The sequence below is a fragment of the Terrapene carolina genome, unplaced genomic scaffold, assembly GCF_002925995.2.
Source record: "Terrapene carolina triunguis isolate 2854851 unplaced genomic scaffold, T_m_triunguis-2.0 Scaffold58, whole genome shotgun sequence".
Taxonomy (NCBI): Eukaryota; Metazoa; Chordata; order Testudines; family Emydidae; genus Terrapene; species Terrapene triunguis.
In genome coordinates this window covers 106230318-106256567 of record NW_020664409.1, presented here as the reverse complement: position 1 = coordinate 106256567, position 26250 = coordinate 106230318, and the positions used below count along the sequence as shown (strand labels likewise).

The following is a 26250-nucleotide window of genomic DNA, read 5'->3' as shown; positions in this document are numbered from 1 at the left end:
CGGTAGAGCTGCCGCCGAAGTGCCGCCGATCGCGGCCCCCCCCCCCCCCCCCGCCGCTTGGGGCGGCAAAAACGCTGGAGCCGGCCCTGCTTGCAGCAGCCCAGGATATGGAGGGCACGAAGGTGGCTTAAAGTCACAGAAGACCTTCCTCCCCCTGGGCTGTGAGTTCTGAGCTGTGCCTCTGAGAAGCTCAACACAGAATCGTATCCACAGTACGAGAAAGTGTGTGGGGACTCTCCGGGACACTTCAGTTTAAGCGTCCCAAGTGGATGAGATGTCATCAGGGTGGAGAAGTTGCTTGGGCTTTGTCTGGACCAGGACAGTGGGTGCTAACATGTTGGGAACAAGACAAGGCCCCCTGCCTTTAACACATGCTAAATTGGTTGGGTTAAAGCCACGGACAATCTGGGATTTTATCAGGGCTGGCCTTAGGGAAAATGGCACCCTGGGTGAACTTGTATTTTGGCATCCCAGCCCCCACTGCTTCCCCAGGCTCCCCCCCCCCCCCCCCCCACCCCCCGCCCCCCCGCGGCCCCCCCCCCCCCCCGCCATGACCCCGGGCCCTGCTGCCTTTCCCCAAGCTCCCTTCTGCAGCCTCGCACCCCAGGCCTGCCCCCCTCCTTGCCTCTTGACCGTGGCACCCCCCGACCATGGAGCTGTAGGTGGTCGCCCATGTCACCCACCCATAAGGCCAGCCCTGACTTGAATCTGACTGGGTTAGCATGTGTTAAAGGCAGGGGGCCTTGAATACACCAGGTTCTTCAAAGGTGTTTATTAGCACGTGCTAACATCCCTCCGTTAAATCCTAGACCTCGTCTTCACTGGGGAAAGAGGTGTATTGTTAGCCAACACGAGGTAACGAACACGAGGTAAATCCTAGTGGAGACAAGGCAGTGTGTAGCTTTCACGTGTTAGCAGGTTGAGGTACAAACCCTAGGCTCCTCCGGAGCCTTCACCTCAGTCTGCTAACCGGTGGAAGCTACAAACTGCCTCGCCTTCAGTAGGACCTTACTGTGTGTCAGCTAACACGTGGTAAGAAAACGCCTCTTTCCCTAGTGAAGACACACCCGTAGGCTTTAAAAGGCCAAAAGCAGTCTCTGCCCCAGAGCAGGCATCCACGTGCACTCGGATACCTATAGGACTGCCCTCTCTCCTGGTGGTGTGTTGTCTCCTTGGGGGAAGCCGGCACTTGCTGAAGTGTGTTTGGTTTTTCTTCTCGGGCAGACCAAGCGAACCCCTCTGCACCTCGCTGCGCTGACCGGCCAGCTGGACGTGTGCACCAGCCTGCTGAGCATGAGCGCGGACGTCAACGCCACCGACATCGTAAGTCTCTCTCTGCTCTCCCCCGCAGCGAGGCACTGCAGCCTGCACCGGGAATCGTGTTTCACGAGCTCTGTTGAAACAAGCACATATCTCGGAGCAAAACATCCTGCAGTTCAGAAGGTCCCGCTGCTGCCGCCAAAGACAAAATAGTTTCCTTTCTCCTTGAGCTCCTCAGGCTCTTTCAGTCTGGGTCTCATTGTTACCCACGAGCCTTCTCTCCCCATCCCTGTTTGATTGCTGTTTTCCTTTGCTGATACCGTTAAGGGAGTGGGGCCCCATGCCATGGTGGTTGGGTGCCTGATGCCCCTTCACCAGTTACCGATATTCCATCAGCAGAACACCAGCTCCTAGCCCCAGGGACTAGAAATCTTTTAACTCCCCCAGATCATTACACCTTCTCTCCTATGGCCTGTGCCTTCCAAGGATTTACAGGCGTTGAGCTGAGGTGGTATCATCCCCATTTGGAGGCAATGAGATGAGGCACATAGCAAGTTGTCTAAGGTTTGGGATTATAGCCCATGTCCCCTGAATCTCCACTCTGTGCCATAGTCATTAGATTGTCCTTCCTCCCCAAAGGAAGCCTCACCACTGGGCACCGCATACTGCCATCCAGCTGGCTCTCCATAGTGTATAAAGAGCAGGGCATCCCATGGGTGGTAACCTTCAGGAACCCTGCTCCCCTGCTCTGTTTCTAATCTATTGCTGAATTGAATTTGATCAGCCGCTTGCAACTGGCCCCTGTCAGATGGCAGAAATACCCCATGAACCACTGTGCCACAAGAGCCACCTTCTGACTCCTCTGGGGGTGGGGGTGGACTTGGTCCTGCCACTGACTCGCTTTGTGACCTTGGGCAAGTCACTTGACTGATCTGTGCCTCAGTTTCCCCATCTGTAAACTGGGGTCAGGGATCATTCAAAGGGCTCTTATGGGGCTTAATTCATAGGAGTATGTGAGTTCCTTCAATGGAAGATGAGCTAGAGGTGCGACGGCTTGTTATTGAATTGGGGGGAATGCTTACACCTCCCCACGTCTGTGTCAGACGTCACTTTTCATTGCTCACTGCTCTGCTTTGTGTCCCATGCTGCTTTTTTCCCTGCATACAGATATTTTATTGCAAACATTCTGTGCTGGCTTTTACGACCGGATACTTCACTTGCTGGCCTCTTTCCACTGCTGATTCCTGTCATTCTCACTATCAGTTCCTCTGCTAAAAATAACAATCGGGAGCATGCGGGAGGCGCCGTCTTACCTCTTGGGGAGCAGGAACAGTCAGGGGCCCCAATCAGTATAAGTTGCTGTTATTAATAGTGCCTTTGCTTAAGAGCATGTTCAATTGTTACTTTATCTTTTCAAAAGAGATTTTCTATCATTCACCGAGATCCTCTTGGCATAGGGAAGTTGGGGGATTATTTGGGAGCTGATTCCAGTTCTCTGATTCAATGGCCTGGTCTGTGCCTGCCCTGGCATGAGTTAGAGCAGACTAGGGGCTGCACTGGCTTACACCAATGACATAAAGTTCCTAAGGGATCACCTGCTAGCTGAGGATGGGGGAGTGGCATAGTGCTCTGCCCTGCCCTCACCTGACATGCCCACTTTGTCCTTCAGTATACGCTGTTTGCTGGGGGAGGCGGGTGATACTGCAGTGGAGCTGGTTCCGCCAGCCGAGACCTTCCTCTCCTGCTGGAGGAATTCTGGCCAGAATTTGGAGAATGTGACCAAAAGAGGCTGGCTGGAGAGCCCTGGAAGCTCAACTCCTTCGTATTGACACAGGACTGGTACAGCAGGGTTAGGCAGCATGCACACTGCCCCATACCGCTGTGCCTTGAGTGTAACCTGGAGGAACTTCCTCCACTGGGGAGAGGTTACATTGCTCTCCATGGCCCACCTAGTCCTTGAAGCCTCTGCGGAGCCCCTCAGCAAAAAGGTCAGTCAGCGCTAATCATATAGGAATGGTAACGGCTGATCCGCCGCTATTGCTGAGCTCCCGAAGGCCCCCACTGTGAAGCAGAAATAATCCGGTTCATGTACATGGAACGTCCACCAGCGTCCTGTTTCCCTGAATGCAGTGGAAACAAACAGCAGGCAGTTTCCGTGCTCTGAAATCCCCCTGTCTGCCTCTCCAGCAAGCTCTGTGCCCAAGAAACTCTATCTCTGCTTCCTCTCAGGGCCCCACTCACAGCTGCTTCCCTTGGCTTTCTGCCTCCCATAAAAACAGCCTGCAGCTGTTACCCTCCCAGATTCGGGACCATTTTAAAACTGGAGTTTTATTAAATTTCGTATCCAAAAACAAACACGCACAGTTCGAAGAATCCCCAGTGCGGCTGAGTCCTTCTGGAGCACACCAAAAAAAAGCCGCGGGGCTGGGGCGCACAGCTCCGCCTGTAGCCCCCACCAAAAATTCTGCTGCTGTCATCTAGGCGGGCCCCTTTGACCTCCTCAGCTGACCTTTGGTCCTTAAAGGGACAGGGCGTAGGTGCATCAAACCCTGACATGCCCTTATGAGTGCTTACACAACCAATATCCTAACCCCAGCATTTGCAACCTGTGTAGTTGTGGTGGGAGGTGAGTAGGGGAGGTCTCTGGGCGGGGGTGCGCTGGGCATAGTGGGTCCAGGGGGGCGCTGGGCATAGGGATGTGTAGGGGAGATCACTGGGCATGAGGGCACTGGGCATAAAGGGGGGCATTGTACAAGGGGGTGGTGTGCTGTGGCATGGGCCCGCCCCTGAGGGGAAGGGGCACACTGACAGCGCAGGGCTGGGTGGACCAGCATGCCTCTGGTGGCTGCTGGTTTGTAAACAGTCCCCTCGTGCTGGGCGGAGCAGGGCCAATCCTGCCACACCATGCCCCATAGCCCCCAGGTGGTCCCTCGCTCTGGGGACCAACTCCCCCATTACCCCCACGGGGGCCCACAAAAGTTTAATCCAGCCCTGGCTGCAGGTTCACAGGTACCGTAGGGAGCAGTGTCAGGAGCCAGAGAACACAGGTAAAATTCCCCTCATGTTTTTGATTTTGCTAATGCCTAAAGCAGAGAAGGGACTTTGTGCCCCACAGCCCCAGGCCCTGCTTTGGCTGCTGAATGAATGCTGCCATCAGATGATGCAGCAGGTACATGGGATCTTGAACAACGGCCTTGGCAGGTTAAAATGCGTTTCCATTCAACCCTCACAGCTGTGTGATTGATTTTGTTTTCAGTCTCCAGCTGCCTGACCAAAAAAAGGCAGATCTACCCCCGAATGTGACCCTTTAGGTACAGTCCAGGTGGCCGAGGGTTGAATTTCCAGTCTTTCTGAGAGAAGCCTTTAATTTTGGGAAACGTTTGCCCTTCAGATCTGAACTTGTGAATTTGAAAAATGTCCCCCCTTTCGCCCTGGCCTCTGACCAGGCGCACCCCAGAGGAATCAAGACACAACCAAGCCCCGACGCGGTTCACTGACAGGCTGGGGTCTCACGGTGCCTGGCTCTGTTTTCCCCTCAGCAAGGACAGACACCGTTGCACCTGGCCGCTGAGAATGACCATTCGGAGGTGGTTCAGTTCTTTCTGAAGCACAAGCCGGAACTGGTGACCTCTGCCAACGTGGAAGGTTCAACCTGTGCCCACATAGCTGCCTCCAAAGGCAGCGTCGCTGTGATCAAGGAGCTGCTGAAGTTCAACAAGGTGGGGGCGACCACAGCACGCAACAAGGTGAGTCCCTGTGGCGGTGTCCCCTTGCTCTGGGCCAGTCCAGCTGGGCAGTGTCACACAGAGCTGACCCGAGAGTCTAGATCTGTGCCTGTTCTGCTATCCCAGAGGGATTAGGAAGCTGGGAGTTAAATGTTAATGCAGGAGTGAGAGGGGTAAAGGGAGAACTAGCCATGGACAGTCTATGGGGTGATTCTGAAGCTGGTGCTGGACCTGTATTGCACCTCCTCTCTCCTGTGTGTATGAGAGCTCAAGCAGTGCCCAGCTAGGATCCAGAGATCCAGATCATTCTCAGTGCCTCCATTACGCATGCTTAAGGCTAAGATTTTATCACGGTTATTTTTAGTAAAAGTCACGAACTGGTCACGGGCAATAAACAAAAATTAACAGAGCCTGTGACCTGTCCGTTACTTTACTAAAAATAACTGGGGGGGGCAGGGCTATATGGGGGAGGAATGGAGTCCCATGGAGGGGGGGGGCCGACAGGTCGAGCGCCCCGCCATGGTGGGGGAAACAGCCCCGGCTCCAGTGGCCACAGCAGGGGGGCGCAGCCACGGGGGGCTCGCAGCCCCAGTTCCGAAGCTGGCCACAGCTGTGGGACAGGGGTGCACAGCCCCGGCTGCAGCCCCCGCCAAGCCCCAGCCGCAGCATAGGGGAGGCACATGGCCCTGGGAAGCCGCGAGGGGGGCACAGAGCCCCTGGTGCAGCCACCAGGCAGGGGCGTACGGCCCCAGCTGCAGCCCCCGGTGAAAGCCGCGGGGCTGGGGGGCACAGCTCTGCCTGTAGCCCCCACCCTGAGCCTGGGACACGCAGCCCCGGCTGCAGCCTCTGGCAAGCCCGGGATGCCGTAGGGCTGGGGCGTGCGGCCCCGGTTCAGCCTCCGCCGAGCCCGCGATGCCGTAGGGCTGGAGTGCACGGGCCCGGCTACGGCCCCCGGGCGGAAGCCCCGGGGCTGGGGCTGCAGGGTCCTGGTTCCAGCCAGCCCCAGTTGCAGGGCAGGGACGCACAGTCCCGCCGCCTCCTCCTCCTCCTCCTGAAGCCCTAGGAGTCACGGAGGTCTGGCAAAGTGACGGAATCCGTGACCTCCGTGACTAAATCGTAGCTTTACGCATGCTGCATGGCCACAGTATCGGGGTCTTCTCTCCACGGACGGTGGACATCCCAGTAATAGTCATGACAAAATATGAGATGGCAGCCACGGAACACTATGACCTTACTGACCGTGGCTGCCTCAGAAACGCAGAGAGCGTGTATCCGCCACAGGAAAGGCGGGACAACTGACACACCCTCTGGAATCTGCTCTCCCCCAGGGTGGGTGCAAAGAGGCAGACGCGAAGGAAGCGAATAACCCCCGTCACTGCGCATAACGCGATACGTCACCACTTTGCTTTGATAACATGGACCCGAGCCATACATTTGGGATCTGAATCTAACCTTCCCCAAACTTCGTGAGCGTTGGGGCCTGGCTTGTTGGTTTGGCCCATTATGGAGATAGGAACCAGCTGGGAAGTTCAGATCCAGCATCCCAATGAGCATAAATAGGGGAACCCCTCTGTCTTCCTGCCAGCCTCCCGGAGACACGGGGGCCTAGACAAGATCCTAAAGGGAATGTGCCTGCAGGTTTTAGTAGGCGTGTTTTCCCCTTCCCCGTCTCTTGGCATTGCGACAACGGTCAGCTGGTTTTCAGTAATGCATCAGTTGCATCCGCCCCCTTTTATTTATTTAGTACAGGGATGGGCAAACTTTTTGGCCTGAGGGCCACATCGGGTTTCAGAAATTGTATGGTGGGCTGGTTAGGGGAGGCTGTGCCTCCCCAAACAGCCAGGCATGGCCCAGCCCCCGCCCTCTATCCGACCTCTCCTGCTTCTCGCCCCCTGACGGCTCCCCCGGGACTCCTGCCCTGTTCCCTGTCCCCTGGCTGCCCCCAGAACCCCTGCCCCGACTGCCCCACGTCGCCCCATCCAACCCCTCCTCTCATTCCTGACAGTCCCCCCAGGACCCCTCCCCCATCCAACCACCCCTTCTTATCCCCTGACTGCCCCCGGAATCCCCACCCCTGACTTTCCCATCCAACCCCCCCCTATTTTGCTGTTCTCCCTTCTACCCTTCCTTAGAATTGCAAACTCTATGATTTCATGATCACTTTCACCCACGCTGCCTTCTACTTTCAAATTCTCAACGAGTTCCTCCCTATTTGTTAAAATCAGGTCTAGAACAGCTTCCCCCCTAGTAGCTTTTTCAACCTTCTGAAATAAAAAGTTGTCTGCAATGCAGTCCAAGAACTTGTTGGATAGTCTGTGCCCCGCTGTGTTATTTTCCCAACATATATTTGGATAGTTGAAGTCCCCCATCACCACCAAATCTTGGGCTTTGGATGATTTTGTTAGTTGTTTAAAAAAAGCCTCATCCACCTCTTCCACCTGGTTAGGTGGCCTGTAGTAGACTCCTAGCATGACATCACCCTTGTTTTTTACCCCCTTTAGCCTAACCCAGAGACTCTCAACACTTCCGTCTCCTATGTCCATCTCCACCTCAGTCCAAGTGTGTACATTTTTAATATATAAGGCAACACCTCCTCCCTTTTTCCCCTGTCTATCCTTCCTGAGCAAGCTGTACCCATCCATACCAACATTCCAATCATGTGTATTATCCCACCAAGTTTCAGTGATGCCAACAATGTCATAGTTGTATTTATTTATTAGCACTTCCAGTTCTTCCTGCTTATTACTCATACTTCTCGCATTTGTATATAGGCATCTAAGATACTGGTTTGATTTTGCCTCCCAGTTTTGTCCTGACCCTCCTTTCTCTCTGCCAATATAGCCCACACTCCCTCTCGACCCATCTCCCAGGTCTCCATGTTCCCCACTTACCTGTGGGCTTTGCTCACCTGTCCCCGTTGAACCTAGTTTAAAGCCCTCCTCACTAGGTTAGCCAGTCTGTGTCCAAATAGGGTCTTTCCCTGCCTTGAAAGGTGAACGCCATCTCTGCCTAGCAGTCCTTCCTCGAATAGCATCCCGTGGTCGAGGAAGCCAAAGCCCTCCTGGCAACACCATCTTCGCAGCCAGGCATTCACCTCCATGATGCATCTGTCTCTGCCCGGGCTCCTACCTTTGACAGAAGAATCTTTCCCGCCCTCTGACTGCCCTGACCCCTGTCCACACCCCCGCCCCCTGACCATCACCCTGAACTTCCCTGCCCCTCCTCCCACCCTTCCCCCCCCCCCCCGGCTCCTTGCCCCCTTACCGCGTTGTCTGGAGCACCAGTGACTGGCGGTGCTACAGCCGCGCCTCCCAGAGCACCAAGACAGGCAGCCGCGCCACCCAGCTGGAGCCAGCCATGCCACTGTGCAATACAGAGCACCGGGTCAGGCCACGGCTCTGTAGCTGCGCTGCCCCAGGAGTTCGCAGCCCCGCCGCCCAGAGCATTGCGCCAGGGCGAGCTGAGGCTGCAGGGGAGGGGCCGGGGGTAGCTCAGGAGCCAGGCAGGAGGGTCCCGCGGGCCAGATGTGGCCTGCAGGCCGTAGTTTGCCCACCTCTGATTTAGTATGTAGCTAATGTAGGTAGGGCTTTGCTTGCATGGGAAGGTATTTGCAATGTGTCCTTTGCAGTGAGGTCGCTGGCAGGTCTCTTTGAGCCCTGTTTGTCAGGCGAAACAGGAGAGTGCTGAGATTTCAGTCACAGTTCCTAAGAACTCGTTGGATAGTCTGTGCCCAATTTAAATGCATCTGTTTGCCCCTCTACACTTTCTCTGTGGCCTGCATGAAGAATCATAGGTTGCATCCTTAGGGCAAGTTAGCACTGAGAAGACCCAGGATTGAGGCATTTGGAGGAGAAGCCTGTCAGAGAGTCCCACATCGTCCTGATGCTCTGTGCCGTTGTGTTGTTATATGCAGGGAGCTCTCGTACCTCCCTTGGCCCTTGCCTCTCAATCTTATATGCTGTGATCCTTGTGAGGTGAGCCCCACCACTAGGGTGACCAGATCACACAGGTGAAATATCGGGACGTGGGGGGGGCGGAGCAAAAAAGAAAAAGAAAAAAATGGCCGCCGGAGCTCCACGCCCTGCCCCTCCCCCCCGTACCAGCTTGCCTCCACTCCATCTCCACCTCCCCCCTCCCTCCAACGGGGGGGGAAAAAAAACGGCCGCTGGAGCTCCACGCCTCGCCCCGCCCCCCCACCAGCTTGCCTCCACTCCATCTCCACCTCCCCCCTGCCTCCAGTGCTTGCGCCACCATACAGCTGATCAGCGCAAGCCTGGGAGGGAGGGGGGAGGAGGAGGAATGCGGTGTGCTTGGGGAAGAGGCGGGGCCAGGGCGGGGATTTGGGGAGGGATCCAATGGGAGAAGGACGGGGCGGAGTCGGGGCGGGGGGGCGCGAGCCCCCTCCGGGCTCCACTCCGCCTGTGAGTGGAAGCAAAATATCGGGACAATTCGCGTCCCGACCGAAGGTAGGTCGGGATGTGGGACAAATAAGCAAATATCGGGACAGTCCCGATAAAATCCCTACCCACCGCCAGCTTGCTCTGAAGCTCAGACAGTTAGGTTTTTTATGCCCAAATAAATCTGTTAGTCTTTAAGGTGCCACCGGACTCCTTGTTTTTGTGGATACAGACTAACACGGCTACCCCCTGATACTTGCACATGGTTAGTTACCCAACCGATCTGTCTTTGTGTTGCAGACAAACAACTCCACGCCCCTGCACCTGGCAGCTGCTGGTGGACACGGCGAGGTGGTGAAGGTCTTGCTGCAGACGGGAGCCTCGGCAGCGGATGAGGACGGCGTACGTACCAAGGGCTCTGCTGGGCAGCTCTCAGTTCAAAATGCAGATGGTGTGAACGCAATGGGTGACGGCTGCCCTCTTTGGCTGACAGCTTTAGCCCTCTAGAGTCAAAAGCATGAGCTGCTGGGGGCTGTAACAACTCATCCTCCGTAATCAGCACAGAGGGGACTGGTAACACCCGCTTGCCCATGAGTGCAAATGCCCCTCCTTCATTTCAGGGTGCATGCTCAGAAGGAGAATCTCTCTTTGGCCGGGAAAGGTGCATCCACAAACTTTACATTCACATCCTTGTGTCTCTCCTTGATGTGCACCTCTGTAAATGGGGCGCAGGGGTCTGAGCCCTTTCCCCTTTGGGGAAGTACTAACATTTCGCTGAGATGCTAAAGTAAAAGCATCCCTATTCTTGTTCTTTCCATCTCCCCCCATGCCCTCTAGTGTGTCTCTTGTAGACTAGTCCAAGGATGGTGCCATGCTGTGATTGTAGCATGGTGAGTTGTTTAATTCAGGGATGAAGGGTTAAATTTCTCTGCCCCTTGCAGTGGAAGGGCAGTGATGTTTCATTTATAAAGAACCAGCCTCCTCTTTCTTCGTGACTCCTCGGACAGTTCCAGGCTAAGGTAGCTCTCCATCCGGTGGCCCGTTGTCCTGAATGCCCAGCCAGCCTGTGACACCTTGAATTAAACCAGCGGTTCTCAAACTGTGCTGTGACTCCCTTTGAACGGGGTCGCCAGGGCTGGCTTAGACTTGCTGAGGCCTCAGTCCCACTGCCCAGGGCCGAAGCCAAAACCCGAGGGCTTCAGCCCTGAGTGGTGGGGCTCAGGTTACAGGCCCCCTGCCTGGGGCTGAAGCCCTTGAGCTTCAGCTTTTGCCCCCCTGCCCAGAGCGGTGGGGCTCGGGCTTTGGCCTCCCCACCCGGGGCAGTGGGGCCTGGGCAGGCTCAGGCTTTGGTCTCCCTTCCTGGGGTTGTGAAGTAATTTTTGTTGTCAGAAGGGGGTCGTGAAGTTTGAGAACCCCTGAATTATACCATCATAGCATGGAGTTGGGCCGTGCTGGGAGTGTCAGAACCTCAAAGAATACGAGTAGACTCCAGGAGGCCTTTCAAAGGCTCTGTCCCTCACCCAGACTTCCTCCGTTGCTGTGACAACACTCTGGGATTTGCACCAGGCCTTGCCTTCTGATGCTTTTCCTCTGCTCTTTATTAGGAAGGAATGACGGCAATTCACCTGGCAGCCAAACATGGGCACATCAGTGTCCTGGAGGCCTTAAAGGGCAGCGTCTCCTTGAGAATCACCAGCACCAAGGTGAGTGCGCGGCCGCCGGCTTTGCACAGCAGGGGCCTTGCTGCCTATGGCGTGGGTGTGGCTGTGTTGTGAAAACAGCCGCTGTTTGGACCCAACTCAGGTGGTGGTTGTTGTAACTGGGTGAGAGGTGAGTGTCAGGACCTGGTTGCGTGTCCAGCAGAGATAGGGCCACACAGCAAAGCAGGGAAGTGCCTGGGACACATAGTTATTGGTAATGGTTAGTCCCCACTGGGCTGGACGCTATGCGTACACCTAGTGAGAGACCGTCCCTGCCCCAACGCACTTGCAAAGAGCCCAGGCAGACAGAAGGTGGGGAGAAAGGAAGCATTAGCATCCCTGTTGTGCGGATGGGAAACTGAGGCCCAGAGAGCGCGAGATGAGGTTTCCAAAGGTGACTAGTGATTTTGAGGGCCTCCATTTTTGAATGCTTTACAGGGGCCTAATTTTCAGAGGGTGGGTGCTCAGCGCTTCCACAAAATCAGGCGTGTTTTCGGGCTCTCAAGCTGAACACCCGCTAATAGAGAGATCCAAACTTGTTAGTCCTTTTTGAAACCTCGGCCAATGGCAGAGAAGGGACTAGAACCGCACGCTCCTGGTGCCCAATCACATCCCTTAAACCAGGGCCCGCCTTCTATCACTTTGTCAGGGGTCGTCTTTTCCTGACGCTGCCCAGAGCCTTGCGGAGTCAACTGTGGATGCCAAATGCGGAGGCTGCTTCCTGAAACGTTATGTATCCCCAAAAGCTCCTTCTCCTCTTCCAACTCTCTCATTCTTTCCCCCCTTTCTTTGTTTTCGTTCCTGTCATTCTCATGTCTTCTGTGACCTCTCCCTTTTAACCTTCTTCCTTCCAGCTGTCAGGCCTGTACTGTGCGTTGATCGGATGCTAAATGGGAGCGCTCTGGTTCATTGAAAAGAGCAAGTTTCGTTTGTTTTCCCTGAACTGTGGATGTGTTTTTCTTTCCCTTCCAAGACAGGATTTACTGCCCTTCATGTGGCAGCTCATTACGGCCAGCTGGACTTCGTCCGAGACATGCTCGCCAGGGGATTGGCCGCCATGCGCAGCGAGCCTCCCAAGCTCACCTCCGCAGGACAGCAGGTCAAGCAGCAAGGCAGTGAGGTAAGACAGGAGCCAGCCCCGGAGAGAGATTAAGGGACAAGCCGACACATGGCATCCCGAACCCATTTGTCTAGTCCTGTGGAGCCAAATAACATGGGGGCTCGTGTTACTGAGCCATTTGATTTCACCGTGTGGTGGGCCCAAGTCCTCTCCCCCGTAGACAGGCTTGGCAGAGGAGTGCTCTGCTGCGGACTGAGTCCTCCTCCCTGCTGCTGTAGCTCAGAACTGCCCGAGTAGTTTCCACATCAGCTGGAATCTTACTCCCTTCTCTGCTGTGGCTTTAGCCAGTGAACCTTCTTACGCCCGACACACACTCCTGGGCGGCCCCGCACCTGGATGGACCCCAGACCCCACACACACACACACACACACACACAACTCCCTGCGTCATGTCACTGCACTCTGTGTAACACCGCTGCCCTGGTTCCTCTCTCTCTTGGGCCTATGGAGCGGGGAGAAGGATTTACCCTGTATTCACCCTAGGAAATCTGCCTTTGCCTCTTCCGGTCTCCGCTCTCCTTGGTTAGGATTTGGCTCCACAGGGAGGCCTTTCAAAGGGCCAGAAATGGGAGGGCTGCATGACAAATGGCTCCAAGGCCCTGCTTGAAAGGGATGGGCGGTGCGTGGAACTTGCGAGGCGTAGAGGCCATGACGGTGCAGCCCTGAGTCCCACGGCGCCACTTGTTCCAGAACTGGGGGGCGGGTAGATCTGGTTGGAACGTTCTTGCCGAAAGATGCTGTTTCAGGGAAGCCAAAACATTTTGGTTTCCACGAATTTTCATCAGGAGGGTTTTGGGTTGGAGGCCAGATCCTGAGCCTGGAATTTGGGAGATCCAGATTCAAGACCCGGCTCTGTCTGAGTCAGTCTTAACTGGGGTGAAATTCGCTGCTCTGAATCAGGCACAGCAGGGGTTGTGCCTGGGTCTCCCACAGCAGTGTCCCAGCCACCGGGCTATCGTGATGCAGAGTATGATGAAAACCTTGGAAAGGTTTCGGGCTTGTTCCAGTGCGTAACGAAAACAAATGTGGAAACCTCAAAAGTTGCCACAGAACGGAGTTGCCATCCTCCAGCTAGCTCAAGGGGCAGGTGAAGGCAAGCAGGTATTGGAATGAGCTTGCCCCAGCGGCGTAAAGGTTTAGAAGTGCCCTAGTTCCTGGTCGCATTCGATCTGCTCCCCAGGATTGTCACACACACACATCTTCGGCGTAGCTCGTGTGCGTGGCGCGGCCTGTCCTCAGTGACAGGAGCACAAAAGGCATGAAAGCTTCACTGCCGGCCAGGCTGCAGGCCAGGTGTGTTGCCCAAATAACATCCAACAACACACACAGGCAGCATGTTCAGGGGACAGCAGGGGTTGTCCGTGAGGGACTTTGGGATGGCCAGCACGAGGCCTAGGCACCCTGAGGGGGCCCAGCGTGATGGTGTGTGTGGGGGAGGCTGCAGCCAGGTTGCTGACTCTTCAGGGCCTCAGAGAGGGAGGAAGGTAGATCATCGTGGCCCGCCTGCAGGCGTGAGTCGCAGAAAATGGGGGAACAGCTGCTCTGGTTTCTGACTTGTTCGCACTGGGGGGGAAGTGTCTGGGAACTGTATTGCCCTCGCTGTATGCCCAGGAGTCTGGGGCATCAGAGGGGCCCTGCCGCCGTCTGTGTGATTTATCTCAGTCAGGATTCACGCCACTGCACCTGGCTGCCCAGTCGGGACACGAGAGCCTGGTTCGGCTGCTGCTCAACTACCCAGGTGTGCAGGTGGATTGTCAGACCAGCCTGCAGGTAAGAGGCCAGCCACACTCAGTGTGGGGCTGTTCTACTCACATGGGGGCCACCATGCTCTGAACTGGCTCAGCCCAGGAGAAGGCTGCAGCCTGTCATGGGGGGCAGGCGGCTTTGATTCTAGCAGCGTCACATCTGGGGTAACCGTCTCTCCGGGAAGCTTCCACCTCCCACCCCAGAGGCTGCTCTGGCTCTGCGCTAGGTGGGAGAAGCAGGATCCCGGGGGTGGTCAGGAGGAGAGTCAGTTTGGATGCACAAGGCCCACAAGAGGAAGAGAGGGTTAGGGTGAAGGAGAAGACACAGAGGGCAGAGATTCAGGGAGGAGGGTCCATGGTGCAGAGCAGGGATGGGAGGGGCAGAGCAAGGGTGCGGAAGAGAGAGGCAGATGCAGGGCATACGTCAGAGGGGGAGCTCGATGTCTTCTGCTGGCTGTGGTATGTCTCCCCCAAAGCTGCCACTAACCAAGCCCTTTTGGGCAACTCTCAGGGCCTAGCTTCTCTGAGGCCAGCACTCCGGGGGCCTCGAGTGGCCGTTCTGGCTAGCATTGTACCCCCATCCCGCACTGATGTGTATGATGACAACAGAGCCAGGCCACCATGAAGCATCAGCCTCTTGGGACAGTCCAAGGCCAATCCCACGACCTAGCATTTGGGCTGCTCTCCATATCAGGCCGGTCCAAACCATCCGGCCACCTCATGGCCCACCTTGGTTGTTTCTGCATGAACTTAGGCTACGTCTTCACTATGGGGAGGGGGTCGATTTAAGATACGCAAATTCGCGTAGCTGAATTTGACGTATCGGAGCCGACTTACCCCGCTGTGAGGACGGCGGCAAATCGACCTACGCGGCTCCCCCGTCAACGGTGCTTACTCCTACCTCCGCTGGTGGAGTACAAGCGTCGATTCAGGGATCGATTGTTGCGTCCCGACGAGACGCGATAATTCGATCCCCGAGAGATTGATTTCTACCCGCCGATTCAGGCGGGTAGTGTAGATGTAGCCAAAGTGCTACTACTGACCAGTGCCGGGTTGACAACCGTAGAGACAGCTCTTCCCTCTGCAGAAGAGGCTCCTGCAATGGAAGCTTCGTAGCCCTTGGACAGTAGACCCCAGCCCTGTTCTGGAGGGGTCACCTCTAGCTGTGGAGGGTAGTTCAGTCTCCCTGACCCACGGTCCTCAGCCTCTGTCCTTGCTGTAAGAGAGATGCCTCTCATGCCAAGTCTGACAGTGACTTCAGGTGACCTTGTTAGGTCCCATTAGTGCCATCCTGTCTCTGTGCCAAACGCTGTAAAATACTAACCAGCCCACTTGTGCTTAGGGCTCCATCCCTCTCCACCTGGCGGCCCAGCATGGTCACACCGCCGTCGTTGGGCTCCTTCTGAGCAAATCCACCTCCCAGCTGCATCTCCGAGACAAGAGAGGGCGGACATGCCTCCACCTGGCTGCAGCCAATGGCCACGTTGAGATGGTGCGGGCGTTGCTGGGCCAGGGAGCGGAGATCAACGTCACCGACAAGGTACAGCAGCAGCTCGCACGGTCGGTGTTAGCCTGCTGGAACAGTGAGGGGCGGTCACACTTTCGGTGCAACCTCTTCATGGAGAGTCTCGCACGAAGCCTTGATCGAGGGCCAGTGCCATGAATGATACATGATGGGGGGGGGGGGGCGCTACACAGTATCTCCAAACCCTACGTCCTGAATTCTATGGTTCCTAACAGCAGCATGGTTGTCTATTGACAAAAGCTGGCAGCCAAGTCAGCTCCCCATGGATTTCCAGTGTGCCCATCACTTGAAAGTTATGAAAGTTTCATGCAATTCTGGTTAAAGGTGATTCCATCCCCTCCTGCATCACTCCCTATTACGTGACTCCCTGACGCCTGCGGTCAATGAATGCTGCATTTTCACTGTACATCCTTTAATTCCACAGCAAGGCTGGGGCCCATTGCACTTTGCTGCCAAATCAGGTTTCCTGGCTAGTGTCCGGCTGCTAGTGGAAAGCGGTGCCACACCCACTCTCGAGTCCAAAGAGGGGAGGATACCTATCCAGTATGCAGCTGCTGAGAACCACCAAGAAGTAGTGAGCTTCCTGCTGAAAAAGAACACCACCACCTTGAAACTGATTGAGGACAGGAAGGTAGGGGAGACCCTGAGCTCTGGGGAGGTGACGTGGGCAAGCCCTGAGCCAAGACTCATATGTCCTACTCTTGTTTGCAAAATCCTCAGCATCTACACTGTGCCCTTGTGGTGCAATAGCATGACTGGGATCCCAATAATTTAGGTGTTTATAGTCATTGGTCACATCAGTGGTAGAAATGGCGATGGGGTTCCCGAAGCTCAGAGCCATATGTTGCTGAAGACTAGAGCTAGGCAAAATTTTTCAGCCAAAACTTTTCTTTTTGTGGTGAAAAATGCAGATTTTGCAATACCGAACTGTTTCATGAATTGGTGTCTGTTTCACCTAATTGTTTGGTTTTGGGGTTGGGGGATTCTGAAAAAATCAAAATGTTTCATGTTCAAAATGATGCATTTCAATTTTTCAGTTGGAAATGGCTTTTCGTTTCAAAATTTCCTTCCATTTTATTTTTAAAAATTCAAAAGTGTAAAAAAAAAAAAAACCACTCAGAATTGAAATGAAACATTTTGATTTTATTGGAATGAAACATTTTGTTCAACCCAAAATGAAAATGTTGTGGACTTCTGAATCTGCAAAAATTGTCTTTTTTGGTCTGACCTGAAACAATTTGTTTTTTAACTTTGTCAAAATTGCCAATGAACCTAAAAATCTATTATTCACCCAGCTGTACTAGAACCAGCTTGACCAGGGGGTTGATCTGGTCGGAGACACCTCTCCTCTGTTTCTAGAAGCTGAAAAAAACATCACTGAACATTAGTTCTACATATCCAGCATTTATATGATGAGCCTTCTTCAGCCCCGGTGAAGATATGTGAATGTTCCCGGCATTTTGGAAATATTCCTGTCAAATTGGATTGTTTTTTCCCACATTGCTATTTACTAAATCCAGAGTTTAGGTGTGGCCTCTGAGCACAGAATTTGGAGTTCTAATCCTAGCTCGGATGATGAATCCTTTTGTGACCTTAGGAAGTCACCTGATCTCTGCCTCAGTTTCACCATATGGAAAGCGGTGGTGATGATACTGCCCTACCCGGGGATGTGTTGTGGGTCAGTCAATGTTTGTAAAGCATTACGCATTGTTGTTGTTACTTGCATTACAGTAGCACCTAGAGGTTCCTCGTGTCAGGTGCTGTACACACATATAGGAAAAGATGGTCCCTGCACCGAAGAGCTTACACTGTAAATAGACAAGACAAAGAGTGGGGGGAAGGACAGTATTGTTATACCCATTTTACAGAAGAAGGCTTGAGACACCAGAGAGATTCAATGATTTGACCAACGTTGTACAGCGCGCTTGTAGCAGAAGTGGGAATTGAACCTTGATCTCCTGAGTTCCTGGCCAGTGCCTTAAGCACAAGACTATCCTTCCTCTTTCTGTTATTAACTAGGGTGTTTGTTTTTCCAGTTTATCTTTGACCTTATGGTCTGTGGGAAGCTGAACAACAACCAGGCGACTGAGGAATTTGTCCTTCACTCTTCTGCTCCCCTGGACACTGCTGTCAAGCTTTCCCGGGCCTTCAACATGGCTGCCCTGAAGGAGAAGGAACGCGCCAAAGACTTGCTGACGGCTGCCAAGTACACTGAGAACATGGCCACTGAGCTCCTGACGCTGGCCTCTGGAGGTAGAAGTGCTGGCTACCTTCTCCGCGCAGTGGATCACCGAGGCACGACCATGCTGGACTTGCTAATTGAATGTGAACAGAAGGATGTAGTAGCGCATCCAGCAGTGCAAAAATACCTGACAGAAGTCTGGTATGGCAGCCTGAAGTGGGCCCCATGGAAGATCGCCCTTTTGTTCGTCTGCTTCCTAGCGTGCCCCCCCATGTGGCTGGTTTTCTCCCTACCCCTGAAACATAGGTTCAATAAAATTCCTATCATGAAGTTCATGAGCCACTTGGCATCTCATATCTTCCTGCTCATCCTGTTCATCCTAACCATAGTGTATCCCCCTATTAGCCCCATCTATGAAGGTCACATGGTGCCGTACTGGAACGAGTGGTTGCTCTTAGCTTGGCTGCTGGGGACACTAGTCACCGAGCTCACCCATTCTGGAGAAAGGGCTGGCCTGGCTTGGATCAGAGTGTTCATCTTGGGCTTCTCTGCCATTGCTTTCGTTTGCCATTTGCTGGCCTTGATGTTCACCGGCACCGATCGCTTGCACTGCCTGTTTGCCAGGAACATCTTCCTAGGGGTGGCCATGACACTCTCCTTTGTGCAGTTCCTGGAGTTCCTCACCTTCCACCACCTCTTTGGCCCTTGGGCTGTCATAATCAGGAACCTCATGAAGGATCTCACCAGGTTCGCAGTCATCCTGGGCTTGTTTCACATAGCCTTCACCATGCAGCTGTCGTCCGTCTACCAGCCAGTCTACCCTGAACCAAAGACCAATCTCTCAGCTGCCGGTGGGAACGCGACTGTGAGCACCACTATCCAGGACCCCGTTGTCGTCATGGTCACATTATTCTTCTCCTTGTTTGGCCTCGTTGACCCCGAGTCCCTGCCCTCACTCACCAGAACTCCCCAGTTCACTTTTGTCATCATCCGCTTTGTGTTTGGGGTCTACCTGATCGTGACCTTGATTGTGCTGATCAACCTGCTGATCGCCATGATGAGTGACACCTACCAGAGGATACAGGCCCAGTCTGACACGGAGTGGAAGTTTGGCAGGGCCATGCTCATCAGGGACATGACTAGGAAGTCTGGAACACCTTCCCCCTTTAACCTCTTCACAAATCTTCTCTATTATATCAAAATACTTTGCAAACACAAAGGTACAACTGCTAATTTATATGTAGATTGTGTCACAGAACATTTTTACTTTGCAGTCCTAGGCATGTTCCCGAAGCCTATAGAAGAAATGAAATGAAATGGTTGAATGTCGGCAGCTGTAAGAGTTTTTAGGGAGACCTTGGAAAGTGGGAGCAGTGGCAGTGCCTGGATTTATTTAAGGTCTTCACCGAGGGGCAGTATGTGCTGCGTCAGGCACCACACTCATGGCTTCATTCTGTCCTCACTTACAGTCAAGCAACTCCTTTGAGGCAGAAAGTAGAACATGAGTCCTTGGTTCTCTCTGTTGCTTACATTACAGACTAGAGTTGAGTGGGAACTCAATTTTTCAATATGTGGGAAATTCTGTGAGTCTGAAAAAAATTCCGTTCCAAAATGGAACAAAAACAAAATAATTCAAAATTTTCTGGAAAACAAAATTATGGAAAAAAAATTAATTTCAGGTGAATCAAAGCGTTTCATTCCAATTTTGACATTTTTTATACTATAAAATAAATGTCTAAATGAAAAGTCATTTCAAAACAAAAAATGCAAACATTCCATTAAGCAGTGTCAAAATGGAATGTTTCAACCTAAATCCAAATCCTTTCTTTTTTCTTCCCCAAAACTAAACTGCATCAAAATTGACACATTTATGGTGAAATGTTTCACTTTCAACGAATCAATATTTTCCAACAGAAAAAGATTCCATCAGAAAATTTCCAACCAGTTTATTACAGACCAAATACCCTCCAGGTGACCCAACAGTGGACATCTAGTCTGGAGGCCACAGAACCTCAATATTTCTGATCGAGCTCACAATATTATGCATGTTACCACAGTGCATAGTAACTTTATACCATTGTACTACATTCCAAGCAACGCATCAAAGCACTTTCCACTCATCTACACCTAAATGTGGGCTAGTAGTGTGCAATATAGACGTTTTGGGTACATAGGCAATGATCGCCTCCAACAAAAATATCTTGCCAATGAAGACAGATGGCTCTCTGATAGACCCAGGCAACTCCTGGTCCAGGCGTATCATTTGCTAGGTGGCAAGGTGGGCAGTTAGTCCCTCAGAACTTAACCTGTGAATTTGGGAGGAGAGGAAAACTATCTGCTCCACTCCCCCAACCCATATTAGCACATATAATGTGCTATATGCTGACACAACTTTGCCCTCCGCCCCCAAATTTTTCGGAAATGACACCCCTGCCCTGGACATCAGTGTGGCTAGATGGGGTGGTAGGGTAAGTGCAGGAAGAATGTCTCCAAGTCTAATGGAAACTGTTACTTTCCAGGAAAGGAGGCTAAGAGTTTTCTGATGTATGTCCTCTTAAAGAGACACTACTCCATTCCTTCTCACAGACATACAAGAGAATGGGGTATAAGTGCCCTCACATGACCTGAGGCTGCTGTATTACATCTCCTGAGAGATCAGTTTTAATTTATTTTAAAATAAAGGGTTGGGGGGGTTATACATTTTTATTCCACTGACACTCATTACATTGGGAATGTTTCAAAAAACATGGTGTAATTGCAGTGGTGGGTTTTTCATATACATAGCCCTTTCCTACATGAATGTCACATGGACAGCTGCAACTCCCCCTTCTCCCCAAACCAGAACCAAGCATGCATCATTTAACCAAGTAGCTAATCAACATAATAGTATTTTATTTCCCAAGAAGCTCTGGAAACAGGATATATAACTGTAATCCCAGATAAAAAGGATATCAAATTGGAGTTAAGGTTGAGCACATGTTAGTAATTTAAGGGTAATTACAGGGATGTTGTAATTATCCCAAAACCAAGCATTACCAATCCAGGAAATTCAGTTAAGGTTAAATTTAAAAGAAATTCAGTTATGTTAAGGAAACGCCAATGCACAGTTAAGGCACCCAGACAACGTTAACTCCGCCCTGTAGTGACACGTGGAATAACCATACAATTAGGATTAGTGCATAATAGTGTCATAGAACAGATTAAACTGATTTCTAAGGCTACGTTGGACTCTTCCCCTTTTTTTCCTCATGATGCCACTATAGGGCAGAACTAAGAAACTAAGATCAATAGTAAATACAAACAAAAAAGCCTTAGAAAAAGAACATGTAGGCTGTGGAATTGTTTTGCAGTAAGAAGTTCTATTGCTTGAGACATTAAAATCTAAACTGGACTAGGCACTTGAAACTGAACTGTTAGAGACAATCCTGCAGGGATATGTGGACAAGATGAGCTAATAAATCTTCCCCATCTCCAATTTCTGTGCTTCTATGAGAAATGTAATCCCAGGAGACTGAGGGCCTGATCCTGAGAAGTGAAGTCAATGGACTAGACTTCACCCTAGGCAGACCTACTATAAATAGGTCTGTATCAGGGCTGTTTACTGGCATTGGCCCCGTTCTCAGTCATTTCAGACCCTCTTGGCATTTGAAGTTGTGATTTTCCAGCATTCCCTTCCATGATTTTCCCAGTTGTCTGGTTCAGAAATGTGGCTCAACGCGTAGTACCTCAGGGCTGGCAGAGGGACAATGTCCTACAGAGAGGAGCAAACATCTGAAAAAAATATTCTGCTCAGATGAAAATCTAACTTCTCTGTGTTCACTCGCTCGCTATGTTTAAATTGGGTGAGTGTACCCAGAGAGTGTATTCGTGGCGGGAAAGTTGGTGTGAACAACAAATGTTAAGTGAATATGAGAAAATATTTTTGGAGAGTGAATTTTGCAACCGCAATGCTATGTGTTACACTCATCCTGACAGAGATCAGAAGCATTGCTATGTGACCTATCTAAACTAACCAGATTTCAAACTGCTGCAGGTCAAGAATTATTCACCAAAACTAATTGACAAATAATATCTAATAATGATTAAATTCAAGAAAATTGTAAGCCGCTAGTGGACAACATGCAAATGGAAAAGGAGGCTAAAATCAGTGAATGTATTATTATCGCTTCTTGGCTCTCTGTGAGCTGAGGGGTGAAAACATTATCTGCATTTGTCAGCTCTTACTTCAGGGTGTTAGCACAGGGCATGCTAAATTGGGAAAGATGTTGGACAATTTTTTTATTTTTTAATTAAAAATGGCTTTTTTGTCAAACTGGAAATTTCCATGACAAATCATAGAATATTAGGGTTGGAAGAGACCTCATGGTCATCTAGTCCAATTCCCTGCTCAAAGCAAAAAGAAATTTTTGACCAAAAAAATCAGTTTTTTTAATGAAAAGTCAAAATCCCCAAAATTGAAAAAAAATCGAGGGATTTGGTAACTGAAAACCAAAAAAATTTCAAGTCAGATGAAAGTTTTCAGTAAAACCAACTATTTTTCCCCTGCCTGCCTGAAATCTTTCATTTTTTGAAAACTGTAAGCATTGAGGGGTTTTAACAAACAAAAAAAACCAACCAGCCCAAAACACTGACAAAAATTGTTTTTTCATTAAATTTCATCCAAAAACAATTTTTTTTCTGAGGGGGCATTTCCCAAAAAGCTCTATGAAATTTACACACTTGGGTCCCTAAAGGTGGCCTCCTAAAAATCCACATTTAGACACGCAAATAAAAGCTTTTCTTTAGGAGCCTAAATGCATATTCATGAGCTGAACTGTAGGCACCAGGGTGTGAAAATGTTGTCCAGTGATTACGGTAATCTTCAGATGTTATCTGACTCTTTTTCAGGGCCAAAAATTAAAGATGAATAATGTTTTTCTATTTTGAGGTCAAGGAGAGAGGTAAACCAATCATTCCACTCCTGAGTATTGGCAATCTTTCCAATATGATCTTTCCAACACCGCAGCTGGGCACAGACAGTGAAAAAATAAATTGAAAACAATCGTAATAACTATTTGGATCCAATAATTAATATTTCTCAAGATAACTTGAACAGCTCTCTGCCCAAATTGACCTGAGGCCCTGCTATTGCTGAGATATTTCCAATCTCATCTAAACCAAGTAGCACAGAAATCTCATTGGAGGCCCTAGTCTTTGGAGAGGTCCAACTCAGAAGACTCATGTAAGCCTTGAATGAACATCCCAACTTTGGCACTCTTACCTGAACCTCTGATATGTTCAAGGGTTGTCTGTCACTAATTTCCTGTGTGAAGATGGGAGCGGGGTTTATTGGTATAGGGGGTTTATTGGTATAGACTATATGTATCTCACGTACCAGCTAGCACAATTGTATCAAAAACAGAATAATAAGACAAACATGGGAAAACATGAAGATAAATCCTCATTGTGGAGGTTAAGATCCTGTTTGTACACAATCCTACTCATCTGAGCTTCTGTGCTCCTCCAAGGTAAGCTGTGCTCCACTGAACGGAGAGACCTGATAAACGAAGAGGAAGACCTGGACAGCACTTCCGACACACGATCCATCAATATGCTGGCTCACACGTCCATGGGTTGGATTAGGGTTGCTGCCAAGAGGATGACACAAGTATCACCAGAAGGTACTGACCCTTTGCTGAGCCATATGCTGGAAATCCACAATAGACCGCCAGAAGGGGACCAAATTACATAGGGTGTCCCAGTAGGGTGCACCTCTGACACTGAGCAAAGGAAAACATATGATGATATCAGGGGAAGGGGAGTCCTAATCAGGAGAGCTATTTGATAATGGAATGGAAAGAAGACCCCATTGCTGGAGGATACAAAATGCAGGGAACAATCCTCCACTGGATGATTTAGACACCCTAATGGGTCTTTGCCATTTCCTTGATTCTAAATCTTTCCCTAGGAAAGGTGAACAGTTGATCTTTAATGTACCTGTTGTTTTTTCTCTGTACTTCTGGGATCCTCAGACTGTGTGGTTGGGCTGTTGCCATATGTCTCACTTCTATTATTTCTGTACGGCGTCAGTACCGTTGGTGCAAATAGCCTTTTCCTCTGCAGCTCTTGTCTTCCTGTATCCTGCAATTGCCTTCCTATATCTCTCAACCACACTGATTCTCCGTATTGGTTCATGTAGCTGGAAGAGTCTCTCTTCCCCCCCTTATCTACACATCTGAATTTTTTGTCCCCCTTTGCTGTCCTTCGTTGTTCCACTTCCTAAGAGTATTATCCATTTTGGGAAATATTGTGGCTGAAAGGTGCTCTGCAGAATGAACTTCTGCATGTGCTACCATATCTAGGCACAACAGAGCGCGCTAAGGATGGAGTCATTCCTCTGCCTGTCTTTGCTTTAATGCTGTTGGTTCAGACACTTAGGAGTCAGTTTTCAAAGCAGTGGGAGGGAGGGGGTTTCAGCCAGTGCTGCTTATGTTTTGTCTGAAGAGGCCAAACGGTACATCAATGTAACACAACATTTCACTAACACGACTCTCCACAAAGGTTCCTCCTCCCCCTCCGCTGTTATCTAGCTTGGCTTGGAACTTACAGTGCTGTTGGAGGCGGCTGGAAGGGAGGTTTCTTTTCAGTCGGTTAGGCCGACCCTATGAGTTTGAAGAGAGGAAACCAGATATTGGCAAATCGGATAAACACGATGGAATTCCATGGCACATTCAGAATGAATTTGGGGGGGCGGAGGGGGCACATCTTTGGTGAAAGGGAGCCTCCCCCTCTTTCATTGCCTTAGTGATAGAAGAGTAGAGGATGGGGTGTTTCCCGCTCTCACTGTACACTCACCGGGAATGGGTTCAGTATGAGAGAGTGCCTCCTACCTCGGCCGCAGGGCCATTCTGAGCCTGCTCTATCACAGAGACAGAGGTGGGACGGGATGGATTCTGCATTGCAGCAAGAGCATGTTTCACAGAGGAAAACCAGAGACGCATTTATTCTTGATTCATATTTGTTTCCTATGAGCTGCTGCCTCCGCCTCACCAGACTGGACTAAGACCAACTTAATTTGCATAGCCACTGACAGCTTTCAGTCTGATACAGGCTGGATTTGAACCCATAAACTAGTGGTGAGAGGCTCTGTCTCCATTTATCAAACCACTGCTCCCTCAATAGGAGCTTCAAGTGCACGTCTGAAGGCAGAATCTTTTCTGTAAGTAATCCCATTAAATCAGATGCAATCATTGCATTAACTACAGAAAATTAATATCAAATATATAATACAACACATCATACAATTAACCCTAAGTAACATATTTCATTGGGTAATTTAGTCATTTATATAAGTTTATTTCCTTAATCATGAGAACCTACGAGTTTAAGAAATCAGTAATCTCAGCAGCTCCAAATAATATCAGACACTATATTTTAAGCAGGGGCGGCTCCAGGCACCAGCGCACCAAGCGTGTGCCTGGGGCGGCAAGCCGCGGGGGGCGGCAGTCAGGGAGCCTTCGGCGGCACGCCTGCGGGAGGTCCCACGGTTTTGGCGGCAATTCTGCGGCGGATACGCCGAAGCCCCGGGACCGGCGGACCTCCCGCAGGTGCGCTGCCGAATCTGCGTTACCAGCAGACCTCCCGTAGGCGCGCCGCCAAAGGCTGCCTCACTGCCGTGCTTGGGGCGGCAAAATACATAGAGCCACCCCTGATTTTAAGACACTGAGTTTGTGAGGGTCCATAAACAAACACATGCAGACACCACCATTGCCCACTAATCTGCACAGCCCCAGGATTGAACTCTAGATCTTTGCTCCAAAAGCAGACCTCCACCACCTGAACAAAATGGGAAGTCCCATTACCTTGACAGCAGTATTGTGAGATACTCTTTGTAGTCCTCCAGCCTCCAGCTCACACTTGAGCGGTCTGATTTCATCCAGGAGAGGGCTATGGGGTCTGACACTTACACTGAACCAACTCCGCCTGTTAGAGGGACTCCAAAAAAAAAAAAGGAGCCTTGGTGCATGGATGGGTGACTTTCTCCTCTTGCCCTCTTAGCTATCTCTTGTTCTGTCCTTAGGTGGGCACATTCGAAGCCCTCTGCCAGCAGGGCCGCTGCACATTGAGGAGGCAATAGACTGGCACAGCGTGGCGCTCCGCTATTACTCCTTGAAAGGGCGGATGGACAGAGCACAGTTCGAGAGGGAATTGTCCATGCACCATGAGGAGAAGAGGGGTGTGCAGCCCATCCATCTGCTGGTGAACGGCCAGGATGTGTGCAGAGTCTAGCCTGTTTGCACCCAGCTCCCCAGTACCAGCGATTGCCATGATGTGGGTCCCCTCTGGGCTGTCTGAATGCAGTAGGGCGTGAACGGCGACGTGTTGTATGTCCAAACGGAATGCAATAAAGATAATTTTCCCTGTTTCCTCCACGTCCAAATCCGTTGGATTTTTGTACTCGTGATCCTCCCTCTGGGGCCTGATCCTGAGCGGTGCTGAGTGTCTCCGGCAAGGTCCATCTGGCTGGAGCCCAGCACCGAGGGGCTCAGCACTTCAAAGGATTGGAACCTAATATGGGGGTTCTGGCTGGTCAGCCACGACCTTCTCCAGCACCCAT

The 26250-nt window shown here is 51.2% G+C and overlaps 1 protein-coding gene across 1 annotated transcript in view; it reads left to right on the top strand.

The window, feature by feature from the left end:
• Positions 1 to 25994, top strand: part of LOC112110587 (serine/threonine-protein phosphatase 6 regulatory ankyrin repeat subunit B-like) — a 78244-nt gene extending 52250 nt beyond the window's left edge. The window contains exons 18-28 of the mRNA XM_024205656.2: positions 1225 to 1323; positions 4800 to 5006; positions 9683 to 9784; positions 10987 to 11085; positions 12056 to 12202; positions 13865 to 13972; positions 15290 to 15487; positions 15897 to 16103; positions 17509 to 18874; positions 23162 to 23314; positions 25714 to 25994. Coding sequence (XP_024061424.2) covers positions 1225 to 1323; positions 4800 to 5006; positions 9683 to 9784; positions 10987 to 11085; positions 12056 to 12202; positions 13865 to 13972; positions 15290 to 15487; positions 15897 to 16103; positions 17509 to 18874; positions 23162 to 23314; positions 25714 to 25922 — 2895 coding nt within the window. The 3' untranslated portion in view covers positions 25923 to 25994. The remainder of the gene's footprint in view (positions 1 to 1224; positions 1324 to 4799; positions 5007 to 9682; positions 9785 to 10986; positions 11086 to 12055; positions 12203 to 13864; positions 13973 to 15289; positions 15488 to 15896; positions 16104 to 17508; positions 18875 to 23161; positions 23315 to 25713) is intronic.
• Positions 25995 to 26250: the final 256 nt, after the last annotated feature.